Source organism: Pygocentrus nattereri, chromosome 8 (genome assembly GCF_015220715.1).
Source record: "Pygocentrus nattereri isolate fPygNat1 chromosome 8, fPygNat1.pri, whole genome shotgun sequence".
In the NCBI taxonomy this organism is placed as follows: Eukaryota; Metazoa; Chordata; class Actinopteri; order Characiformes; family Serrasalmidae; genus Pygocentrus; species Pygocentrus nattereri.
The window spans coordinates 16,941,943-16,954,637 of record NC_051218.1 but is presented as its reverse complement, the minus strand read 5'-3'; the positions used below and the strand labels follow the sequence as shown (position 1 = coordinate 16,954,637).

The following is a 12,695-nucleotide window of genomic DNA, read 5'->3' as shown; positions in this document are numbered from 1 at the left end:
ATAAATAGCTAATTACAATTACTACAAAAGTCAGCTCCATAATTATTGGCACCCTTGTTAAAGGGGTGTTTCATTTCTAACCATGGGGGAGGAAAATATAGTTAGAGAGGCCAACATTTCTCCCAGAATCACTGTTGGAGATTTACAAAACATGGCAGCATTTTTCTATCACCAGGTCTCCAAAACTACAGCTTGACAAAGATGCAACTGGAACTGGCTCTATGGTCAAATGAGATTAAAATAAAGTTTTCTGGCACCAAACAGTCAAATGCTTCAGTGACCACAGAATCAAGCTTTTTATTTGGCTATCCCAGTCCCTTGACATAAATCCCACTGAAAACCTCAGGGATGTGCTAAAGAGGAGCATCCAAAACTTTTGTCATAAAAGAAATTATTTAGTCATAAACATAAATGTCCAAACATACTACAAAAGCTCACTTACCTGCAGCATGTTCCAAGATAGGTGGTGTAAGACGATCCTGGGCATCAAAAAATTCATCTTCTGATTCTGTAGCACTGTCTCTGAGGTCCTTTGAGGTTTCAGGGATCCTTACAGACACTGTCCTTGGAGGTGGAGGAGGAGGTGGTGGTTTTACTCTGGCCAATGGTCCCTTTGATTTTAGTCCCTCCCTATGCATACGGCCAGGATTTTTCCATTCTAGCTTACATGTTGGATGGCTACGTATTCTTGTTAAGAGTGCTTGAACATTGACGCCAGTAGCTTTTATGCTGTTGCTACTACCTGATGCCAAAACAGCTTCTAGGTCTGCAGACATGCCTAAAATGAGTCTATCGTTTCCATTTTCATCTCTAACCTCCTCATCCTCATCACTAAGTGCATCATCACTGGCTTCAGGTGGGCTGGGGAGGTAGTCAGCCATTTGGGAGAGCAAGCCCGGATGTCTACTATAGGGAAGGTCAGAAGGTCGCATTGGGCTTTCTAAATCCTCCTTCTGATTTCGCTTTTCGGGCACCTCTAGTAGGTATGGATGGTGCACATCCAGGCTAGTCCCAGTCGCCTGATCTGATTTGGGTATCTCCTCCAGAAAACTGTCCACATGACCAGGCCCTGTAGCGGATGCCCTGCTGCTCTCCTCCAGCGCATTGAGGGAGTTACTGGACAGACTAGAGAAGCTGCTATTAACCCTTGGATCAGTGTACCACCCCGTCTCCAGAAGTGCATCTACTCTTGCTGCATAGTCCTCATCTTCAACAGAACCACTTGTACTTGTTCCATCTAGACCACCTTCCACTGCTTTATTTTCTTCTTCTGCATGGGTCACATATACTCTTACTGTCTCTGAGCTGGCCTCTTGCTTAATCTCTTCAACCTTCTCATCTTCTCTCCCATCGTTTGTGTGAATTGATACTGTGTCTTCAGAGTGTTGCATGTCCAGGAGGTTGTCCATGGAGTAATCCTCCTCTGAGCTCTCCTCTGAATCACTGCCACAGCGGAATCCATAGCCTAGGGAACATATTAATTAAAGCATCAATAACATAAAAATAAAACAGGGCATGTGAAAATGCACTGACCTGTGAGGCATCTAAGACTAAAGCTCCTTTAATGAATACAGCAAAAGGACATTAAAGCTTAAAAGACCCCAAATATAGAAAACTGAATTTTGTATTTTGTTTTTTTAAAAGAAAGTTTGATGTAGTGTACACTGTTAAATGTTTAAAAAAAGAACAAGTAAGCTTAATATGGCATTGCACATTATTATATAATCATTTAAGAGGTACATGTGAAATGCTTACTTAAAACATATTTAAACACTACAACATGTAAAACAGTTCAAACCATACCATTCACTCCTTAGTCCATACAGTCTTTATAAGAAAACCGAACTACAAAAACTGCCTGTTTTGATTTGTTCTGTGATGACACTAAAACCAACACATTTCCATACATCTGCCAATTGAGGCTGTAGTAAATTAGTCCTGCCCATTCATGCTGAAGTTATAAGGAGTGTTTCAGCCTGGACTGCTTTTTAAATGAGGCACAACACTGACTGGGCAGCCAATCAGAACAGAGGTTATTTACATACATCAGTCTCAAGGGCACAGTAACAAAACAGCCTGTTTAATTCTAAGGGATAAAGAGACGTTGAAAAATGGTCATATAAAAAAATGTTATAAGCATAATCATAAACATCATAAAAGTGGAAAACAATAAAACATAGCATATAGCTCCCTTGAGAAACAGAGTATATTACAGAAATCACTGCTTTATCCTTTACCTTCGTCCAAAGGTATTCGACGTATTTTAGGGCGAGGACCCCAGCGGAACACATTCATGTTGGGGTCCACCAACAATCTGCAGTAGCCAGCCAGCAGACAGGCCAAGTCCTTAGCAGCTACTGAATCCATTAGCAAGGCCAGGGGCTGCACAGCGAGAGATACAAACAGGTGGAACATCTCTGCATGTATGTATAAATGTCTTAAAAGGATACATGAATGGCTACCTAGGATGGCTGTGATGGAATCCTTTACATTTCTGAATTAGAAACAGTTATAATCCCATGTGCCTGTGGTTATATAAACAACATGTGTATACACACATATCCTAAATGTTAGCTCTTGTTTGTTTTTGTATGTAAAGAAAAGCTGTGTGTATACCCACCTGGATGTCATGCAGGTAGATCTTTACCATGCTGACTCTGTCAGACTCTGAGAGCACCTCCACGCGGGTGATGTAATGGAAGTCTATGATGGTGGAGATCATGTTGAGCTTGTGGTTTAGGATCTGACTAACACCATACCGGGCTCCCACCAACAAACTCACCAATGACTCCCGGTCCTGCAGCTGAGACATATGCACAAATATGCACCCTCACATACCCATCATTAGCTTTGTTCATAATACACTCACTGGTCATTTAATTAGGTAAACCTATCTTGTACATCCACTCGTCCATTTACCAGGTCCACTTACTATACAGGTCTATTTTGTATTTCTACAATTACAGATTATCGTCCTTTACTGAGCAGGTATTAACTGGGTGGTGGATTATTATCAGCACAACAGTGACAGTTCACAGGTGTGTATGTGCTGAACTGAATAGGTCAAACAGCAGTTTTACTGTAGTCTTTTGAAAAACTTCACTGAGAATTTAATCCCCCAACCCAAATTATCCAGCCAGTGTTCTGTGAACAGAAACTAATCACTGATGACAAACTGGAGGATGACTAACACAAATTATGCAACAACAGATGAGTTATGTTCTCTTGCTTAACATCTACAAGGTGGAGCAGCAAGGTAGAGTGGATCGTAAGTTGACACAGTGTTTAGAAACTCCAGCAACACTGGCGTGTCTGATATACTTTTATCAACACAACACTCAATGAAATACAACCACCACATCAGTGTCTCTGCTGTGCTGACAATGATCCACCACTCAAATAATTCTTGTTCTGTGGTGGTCCTGTGGGGGTCCTGACTATTGAAGAACACGGTAAAAGGAGCTAAATAATGATGCAGAGTAGACATGGGCTACAGTCTATAATCGTTGAACTACAAAATGCACCTATATAGTAAGCGGACCTGTTAAAAAGGACAATGAGTGAATATACAAGGCAAGTGTACCTAATAAAGTCATCAGTGAGCATTGGGCTGATATGATAACTGTATAGGAGAAACAAAACATTTTCTTCGCTTTGATGCATGTTAATATACATATAAGGGCAACTAACATTTTCAAATGATATTACATACTGAAAAATGTCTGGATGTGACAGCGATGGAATTGTCTGTAAGTAAAACATGGTGTTATACCAGATTCTCAAAAGAAGGATTAAAATAATTTAGACAGTCCTTGTCCCTCATATAAACAGTCTCAGGGGATTTGTCACAAAAGGAATAAACAGTACATGCTTTAATCGTAAAAGGGAGCAGAGAGGTTAAGATGATCAGAGAGGCTGAAGCCAGCAGATTTTGTTTATTCTTTGAGTGGAAAATAGCAGATGGAGAAGGCACACTCACCAGCATGGTGGCATTGTAGCTTCTTCCACTGTATGAAATCAGCTCTGCCATCTGAGTTAAATAAGCCAACCTGGCCTGAGATACAGAGATTACCTGAGAGAGAGAGAGAGAGAGAGAGAGAGAGAGAGAGAGAGAGAAAGATGGGGGAGGGGTCAGAAAGAGGCAAGAAAAGGGTGAGATAGTAAGAATGAATGATGTAAAGACTTGATTACAAATTTTCTGTACCATAAAACAGGGACATAAACACGCTTATACACACACACATGTCTGTTTCTTCGTTATGGAGGTTTTCTACAAAACTACAGTATTATATTAATGAATTTAACTACTACTATGTGTGCTGTACCCAGTCCCGCTGACGCCCATTGCTAGCATACAATGGGGTGCTCCAGGGACAGCCTTGGCTTTTGGCTGCATGAAGTACACCTACACTTTTTGCCCTTTTTTAAAATTTTATTTTATTTACTTTTTTTTTTTTAAACCAACCTCAATAAATCTGATCAATAAACTTGGCACTTTTATACACTTGGTTTATGTTTGGTTCAGGGTTTATATTTTGCAAAGTTACAAAAAAGGGAAAGTGTTTTTACCAGAATTTTACATCTGTTTCTAATTAATATGAATGACACTAACACTGATCCAACACTCACATTTTTTAAAAACCAAACACATTATGTATCTGCAACAGGTTGTACTGATATATTACGTTAACATTTTATATATATATATATATATATATATATATATATATATATAATATAATAATATCTTTATATAACCATATGCAGAAGTTTTCATCCTGGTCAAGAAACTTTCTAATTGAAAGTAAGTTAACCTATTCTCTATAATGAACAAACTTAAATATTACATTGTTCTGCAATTTAGTTTAACCTGTTTTATGTTTATTTAACATGTTTTATATGTTAAATAAAGCAAGTAAACAGAATTGTGCACTTATTTTCACTTGGACACACAAGAAAATGTTTGACAATTTGACCAGGGGTGTCTAAACTTTTGCAATCAACTGAAAAACTCAATCAACAGAAAAAGTGTTTGAATGATTCCTCATTGCTGATAACACATTACAAGAAATAACACATTACAAGAGAATTCTTGAACTATGCTTTAATTGTCTGCAATCGATACCCAAATTCATCTGATAACAGACCGCCAAGGAATTACAAAGCAGATGTCCAATGGGAAAACGGTAAAAATAACAACTACTGAGACGCAATGTCACATTTTTAAAAGATAAATGCCATTAAGTGAAGCAAACTGTAGATGTCTGAAAATTGATTTTTTATTTGTCTATTATGAAACATCTGGTCTCTTAAAACAAAAAAAGGTCAAACAGTTCATTTGAAACTCATTTTGTTCCTTTTTCTTGCTGGACATTGTATTGTTCTATTGCCGTATCCTATAGTGCTTTCTTCACTTATAATTAAAAAAAAAAGCGACATAAATAAACAAATAAAAGTTTATATACAACACACAAACACATACTTTCTGGCGAGGCTCCAGCAGTGATTGGATCTTCTTCATATGACCTGTGAGGGCTTTTCTTAGGTCCTTCTCTCTCATGTTCCTCAGCAATGTAGGAGAAATAAAGCTCTCTAAGCCAAATTCCTTACTGAAAATAAAGACAAATACATAAATGCATATTTTTATTGATCAAATAATATTTAATTCCAGGGATTTTAATGATTTGATGTGTGTGTGTGACGACTCACGTGATGCTTTTGACAGATGTTCTGGTAGTTTGCCCACAGCTGGCCATTCTTTCATGCATATGCAGCGCTGCTAGCCTTAAAGCAGTGTTACACTTCATCTCTACTGCAAAGCGCTCCTGCAGCACATCACCTACACTCTATACACACACACACACACACACAGGTAACTCTATAATCAAAATCAAAAATTTGGGAGCTGTTTTATTATTATTTTTTTTATAATTGCAATAACCTTCAAAAACATATCACAAGGTTGCTGCAAATTTTTTTTACACAAAATCCAGTGTATCCGAATACCTTTTAAAAATCTGCACACAAATTATGTTTAAGATGCTTTGATGAAATTGAGCCAAAGTCTCAATAAATGTTTAAAGTTAACAAAACAACCTTTGCAGTCATTTTTTCTGACTATTAGTTGACTACCACAGAACATTTCAAGGCAAACTCATGACAGGCAGCACACATCCATACACATTCAAGAGTGTGTTACAGTATAACTTGTAATATCTCTCCACACATTTTCATACACACACCTGATGGAAGAGGTATTCAAAGGCAACTGGGTCATCATGTAGCAGATCCACAGGGTCCCTAGGGATGAAACACACTCGGAACAGACATCTATAATCATGAGAGTCCTTCTTCTGCACCACCTGAGGGAGAATTACACTTATTAGAGACTCCTCAATTAAAAGTACTTTGTGATAATTTGCTGAAAAATGAAAGTGACATTTGCCCTTATAAAATATATGGTAACACTTTACTGCAGCAGCATTCATAAGGCTACATGACAGAGCCTTTCATTAACCTTTCATACCATCTGACATAAACAACGATCAGTTGTTGCTTTTATCAATTTGTGATTTTGGTCTCTGCTCAGAAATTGTGAAGGCAACTGTTGCTTAGTGGAATAAGCCTTTATAAAATGTTTATATTAGTTTGTTACTGTCATGAAAGGCTTATGTGGGTGTCATGCAGTCTTTGAATGCTGCCCTTCAGTAATGTGGGCATATAATGTCTTTTTTTAAATACTTTTTATACAGATACCTACAAAAACAGGCAAAAATGTACCTTCAACATTTGTTCATTTTTACAGACCCATGTATGTCATACAGAGTTAAGAAGAAAACACAACAGCAAGTCTTTTTGAGATACACTTGTTATAAACATTGCCTCATAGCTCTAGTGAAAATTTTAAAAAGCATACTTGAGACACCAAACAAGTTTGGGCTGGTCGACTACAGGGAAATTGTAATTTTTCTTCAAACTATTCCTTTAACCCAGTGTTTAACTCTTTAACATGGTGCTCTCTGATCAGTAATTACAGCAAAGTAACTGTGCAAGTGTTTGCTAGGATAAAAAAGCTGTAATAGAGTTGTATGTGCACAGAGATAATGAGTGTTACCTTTTGTATGAGCTCGTCTTCGTGCAGTAATAGGAGTTTGGTGATGCTATACTGCTGTTCTAGCACCAAAGAGAAATGCTCAATAGAGCGAATCGACAGCTTGTCTTTCAGAGTCAGCACGATATCCTACACACAAACACATACACAATCAAAGAGGGAGGAGAACAGACGATGTTCATTTAACAATTTCCACATTATTTCTTTCTGCATTAATGTAAAATCTCCTGGTAATAAAAATAACTGGGTTGACAGTGGCAGAGGAATAAGTAACAGGGGCAGAATAGCTGCGAGCAAACCTTGACGGTTGTGGTCTTATCAAATTTAAAGGCTTTGGTCTGCCCGTTCTCCAGGTAGACCTTCAGCACATTGGGCAGGAAGAGAAGAGAGTTTCCCTGTGGACACACAATAGGCATGAGTGACATCATTCTAAATCTAGTCTAGTGGTTCTTAAAGGTTTCCTTAGGGACCCCCAGACATCTTGGGGGGGGTCCCTGGAAACTGCTTTAAGAACCTCTGATGTATTTCAATTCATTATGATCTCATAGCTCATAAGATGCAGTGAAAAATTGACTATGTGGTGCTACAGTTGCAATTTTACAGTTATTTTCTGTGTTCTTTGGATTTTAATAAAGCATTAAAAAAATTATTTAAAAAAATGTTAGGCATGTGAAGCAATGAGAAAATACAAAATGACTGTAAATATATAGCAAAGTTCAGTAAATAATTTCATTAATAAATTCTTCTACCAAGCAATATAGTATTCCCTGAACAGCAATAGCTTGTACAGAATTCAACTGATTTCTTCAGCCATGTGTGTGTATATTGTGTACTTTACAATGGTTTCAAATGTTTATTAAATTAGATAAATTATCAAATGTTAAATTAGTCATTTTGGCTGTTAGAACCAGAAAAAGAAATGTATTTTTAAAAAGTTCAATGCCCCTACATAATGAAAAATCTGATCCATGCTTGTGCATCTTATGAACACATAATATTCTGGTTATTATGTTATTATTATATTATAATATAATTATAATATTAGAATATTATTATATAATATTCTGTTCTCTGTTTCAGAATTCCTTCTGTGTGGCAGAACCTGAGTGTGTCCGTTGACGACCACCTCCTCGGCAAAGCGCACTTTAACCGGATTTCTTCTCAAGCGAGCTCTCTTTTCTGCACTCATGAACGAGGACTTGGGGTTCTGAGAAAATCAAACATTCATTAAGAAATGTATATATACACACACACACACACACACACACACGCACACACACTCAATACAAACACACTGAATAAATAAAGGCAACACAGAAACATGAGACATGTTGAATGATCTGCTCTCTGAGAGCACATTCTATTAGATGCACAGCTGCAAATGATGAGGCATGTACTCACCAGCATATTTCTGAGGATCGTCATGGTAACAGAATCCTGGCACTCCCTGGGGGCAAGGCATATGAGGTTATGGGAACATGTTACCCAGTGATCTCTGACCTCTGACTAAAGCTCGCTGCAACACCAGCAGTCTTAGGCTTACTGCATATGACAGTGTGCGTGATGATGGCAATAAAATCCTGGAAGACTACGTGATAGTATTCATGTTTACAGATGACATGTCAGACATTTTGATAAAGATTCTCTGAAGAAAAGCCTAGCATGCAATGAAATAAATGCCATTTGGAATCTACAGTCTGGAATAATCCATGAGCACACTTTATGTTTCAGTTCAGTTTGATTGCTTTTAACACAGCTTTTGCACAGAAATTGACAGCATCTCTGCAAACAATGTTAATAATTCTAATTGTAATAAGGTTTCTGGAACTGTACTGGAGAGATGGAACACCATTCTTCAAAAAAGATATTCCCTCCTTTGGTATTTTGATGATGAGGCGCAGAGAGCACTGTCTATAATATCCAAAATCTCCCATAGGTTTTCAACTGGGTTGAAATCTGTTGTAAAAGGTTGTAGCACATCCTGGAAGACACCACTCATATAAATGTTTTATAGGAATACATTTATCAGTCAGAATAATTTTGTACTGGTTTGTAATGACCATGCTAGCAAAATGCCTCCCCACAGCATAAGAGAGCCACAGGCCCCTTCACAGTAGGTCTGTACTGTTCTCTTGGTGCACACTGCACATGCCCACTTGCGAGGAAAATGGTGATGACTCATCGGACTCTATCACTTTTTTTCACATCTCTGTAGAAGAGTGCCCATGGTTTTACACCACTGAACACTGAAATGTGCATTTGTATTTGTAATGAGGGGATTCAGCACTGTAATCCTGTCATAATATCCCTTTCTATGTAGTTGTGGAAGGACTCTTCCTGCTCACACACCTGCTGTCATCACGTCCTGCACTGACACTCTGAGTCACTTGAGAAATAGTCCCTCTGCTCTTCTGTTTCTTCACGTTCAACCAAAATTCCCAACCCCTCACTGTTGTATTGATGTCCTTTCCACAGATCCCCTCTGTATAGAACTATATTGTGTGTGTGTGTGTTGCCATATTTCATCATCATAACAAAACCTCAGAAATGGTGCCTGTACCCTTAATGCACATTAATGCAACAAGCCATTTTAATTAATTTCTATTGGCCCATTCATCATGAAATATTCACACAAGATAAAGGGCAGTTGGTGTTTTTGTAAAATGGTGTGAAGAAAAAAAAAACCTGCAAAAATGTATTTCTGAGTTGCTACGATCATCATCTTTTATAGGTGGTATGAGTTGTGCTCCATACAGTGCTGTACTCCCACTGATTTTTAGATGCGTTTTGTGCGTTCCAAGATTATAGAAATTTCTGATGCTTTCTAGACACTTTAAGCCTTCTTAACACCACAAAATTCATCTCATGCTCAAAGAATTCTCATAAATTGTGATTTTCATCTTTAAATAGCATTATTGTAGCAAAAATCGTACAGTGCATATCTCCCTTAAAAAGTAAGTGCAACAACTTGTAGTGTTCCAGTCGGTAGGCAGTATATCAGACCCAGGGGTTAGTTCAATCAATCATCATGTTCCACTAAACCTACTATTTTGAACATGTAGTGGGAAATGGCAAAAAAAAAAAAGTTGTGCATGCTGAGGCACTACTTGCTCTGCACCCAGTACAAAAGGCCAGATCGATTAACACCGAAGAATTGCACTGAATGCATTACTTTGTATTGGCATTTTAGGTGTGTTGTGGGAAGACACATTAGCAGACAGATTTCCTAAACTGGTAGAAATTGGTGAATGCGACTCTCCAGCTGATTCACTCTTGAACGTGTGGCTCACTTCACTATTTATGTTCTTTATATTGCTATTTGTACCACATGGATGCTCTACTACTAACCCACCACCCATGGATTTTGGATATCCCACTAATGATGCACTAGCATGTGTGTAGATTGCTAGCATGCTTGCAGGTGCTTCTCTGTACATCACATATGGATGTGCTGGCAAAAGAAAAACAGACAGGCAGAAAAAGAAATTTCACCTGATCATGTTCTCAACATGTTCCGGAGACAGATCCTCTATGGCTTTGTTATTCACTTTCAGCACTTGGTCACCAGGTAAGAGACGACCATCTGCTGGTCCTCCTGCAAAACACACACAAACAGACAAGTGAGCATATATGCCGATCGGATGGCTAAGTTTCGGTCGTCGCTACAGGAAGATTGGGTCAATAAACAGTTGCTATACTCACTGAACATTATTAGGAATACCTGTAAACCTATTCATTCATGCAATTGTCTAATCAGCCAATCATGACTAGCTGGTTTGAGAATTTATGTAACGTTATGTACTTCCTGGGACTTTTACACAAAACAGAGCAAAAAAGGAAAAAATCCAGTGAATGGCAGTGCTGTGGATGGAAATGCCTTGTTTATAACAGAGACTGACAGAAAGTGGCCACACTGGCTGAAGCTGACAAACAGAGGCTACAATAACTCAAGATAACCACTCTGTACAACTATGGTCAGCAGAAAACAATACATCAAACCTTGAGGTGGATGGGCTGCAGAAGAAGGCCATTTTGAGTTCCACGACTGTCAGCCAAGAACCAAAAGCTGAGGCTACAGTGGGCAGAGGCTCACCAAAACTGGACAGTTGGACACTGGAAAAACAGCCTGGTCGGATGAATATCGATTTCTGCTGAAGCGCACAGTTGGTAGGGTCAAACCCTTCAAGGCCATAATTTACTTATCTTCCAATGGTTACACCCAGCATGATAATGCACAATGTCACAAAGATAAATTTCAAAGATAAAACTGGTTTCATGAACATGACAAGGAGTTCAGTTTTCTTCAATGGGCTTCTCAGTCACCAGAACGGAATCTTATGGAATCACTTTGAGATGTGTTAGAACTAGATATTCATCACATGAAAATGCATCTGAAAAATCTGCAGGAATCATGTCAACTTGCAGCAGAACCTCAAAGGAATGTTTCCAACATCTTGCGGAACATATGCCACAAAGAATAGAGACTGGTTTGAGAGCAAACAGAGACCCTGCACAGTATTAGTGTAGCGTTGCTAATAAAGTTATTGGAGAGTGTATAATGACATGCTTTTTCAATCACAGTCTAAGAATGCCACATTAACATTCTATGGTGTTAAAGAATAATATCACTGTCCAAATAAAAGCCATCTCCAAAATAGTGACTTTCTCAGGAAAAGGCGAAATGTTTGTCAGTTTTAATACAAGTTAATGTACACAATGTTGACAGTTGCTGTGTTCAAATGATATAGAAAAATAAAAATAGATCTTTTTATTGTGAGTGTTTTTGGACAGTAACAATATGTGAATATTGCAAATCATGTATTGTAACAAAGTAACATTTGTTTTTTAGTTAACATGCTGAGAGAATGGACAGAATCCTGTAGACTTGCTGTCCTCTCTGTACTGGGCAGTCTTTTAGACACATTTGTCCTCAGGCCAGAAGAGTGGCCACTCATGTTCCCTCTCTCTCATACACACACATGCAAACGCACACACACAGTCTGCCCTCCTGCCCTCACAACATTCCCTCCATCCCTGATGTCTTTTTACCCTGCCAAGGCCAACCTCCTTTCTGTGCCAGATTACACACGCTCTCTCTCTCTCTCTCTCTCTCTCCTCCCCTTTTTAACATGACAACAAGCACACACAATCCTCCCTCTCTCTCCTCTACTCTTTCTCCCCCCCTTTTCTCCCCATCTCTGCTCTAGACTACCCCCCTCTCCCCCCCTCTCTGGCAGTAGCCTGTAATTATCAGGCTGCAGGGCAGTAAGGTTCTCCCTCTGGGCTCTTATCAGCTGTTTCTGCTGCAGAAAGAGAGAAGTCAGCACACTGCTTCTCTGACAGTGAGAAAGCGGGTGCGCGCGCAAGGGAGCATATACGACTGAGAGCCTTTCTAACTTAAGCATCTTACAGTGAAGAGAAACAAATATTCAGACACTTTTGATCTCGATATCTACCACACTTCCCCTTCACATTTACACATCTTCTAACTTTGTACTTTTAATTATAAATAAAAAAGTAACGAATGAACTGAATGAATTTTTTCATCCTAATTTTTTAAAACAAGATTTACAACATCAGTACT

General features: G+C 38.6%; 1 protein-coding gene across 5 annotated transcripts in view; it reads right to left on the bottom strand.

The window, feature by feature from the left end:
• frmpd1b (FERM and PDZ domain containing 1b) overlaps positions 1-12,695 on the bottom strand; it is a 43,203-nt gene that overhangs the window by 5,293 nt on the left and 25,215 nt on the right. For all 5 annotated transcript variants that reach the window (XM_037540527.1, XM_017704060.2, XM_017704059.2 and 2 more), the window contains 12 exons: positions 10,604-10,706; positions 8,513-8,558; positions 8,214-8,318; positions 7,411-7,506; positions 7,115-7,240; positions 6,243-6,362; positions 5,710-5,846; positions 5,483-5,609; positions 3,980-4,072; positions 2,621-2,803; positions 2,238-2,382; positions 443-1,465 (listed from right to left, as the gene is read on the bottom strand). In XM_037540527.1, the coding sequence (XP_037396424.1) occupies positions 443-1,465; positions 2,238-2,382; positions 2,621-2,803; positions 3,980-4,072; positions 5,483-5,609; positions 5,710-5,846; positions 6,243-6,362; positions 7,115-7,240; positions 7,411-7,506; positions 8,214-8,318; positions 8,513-8,558; positions 10,604-10,706 (2,304 nt within the window). The remainder of the gene's footprint in view (positions 1-442; positions 1,466-2,237; positions 2,383-2,620; positions 2,804-3,979; positions 4,073-5,482; positions 5,610-5,709; positions 5,847-6,242; positions 6,363-7,114; positions 7,241-7,410; positions 7,507-8,213; positions 8,319-8,512; positions 8,559-10,603; positions 10,707-12,695) is intronic.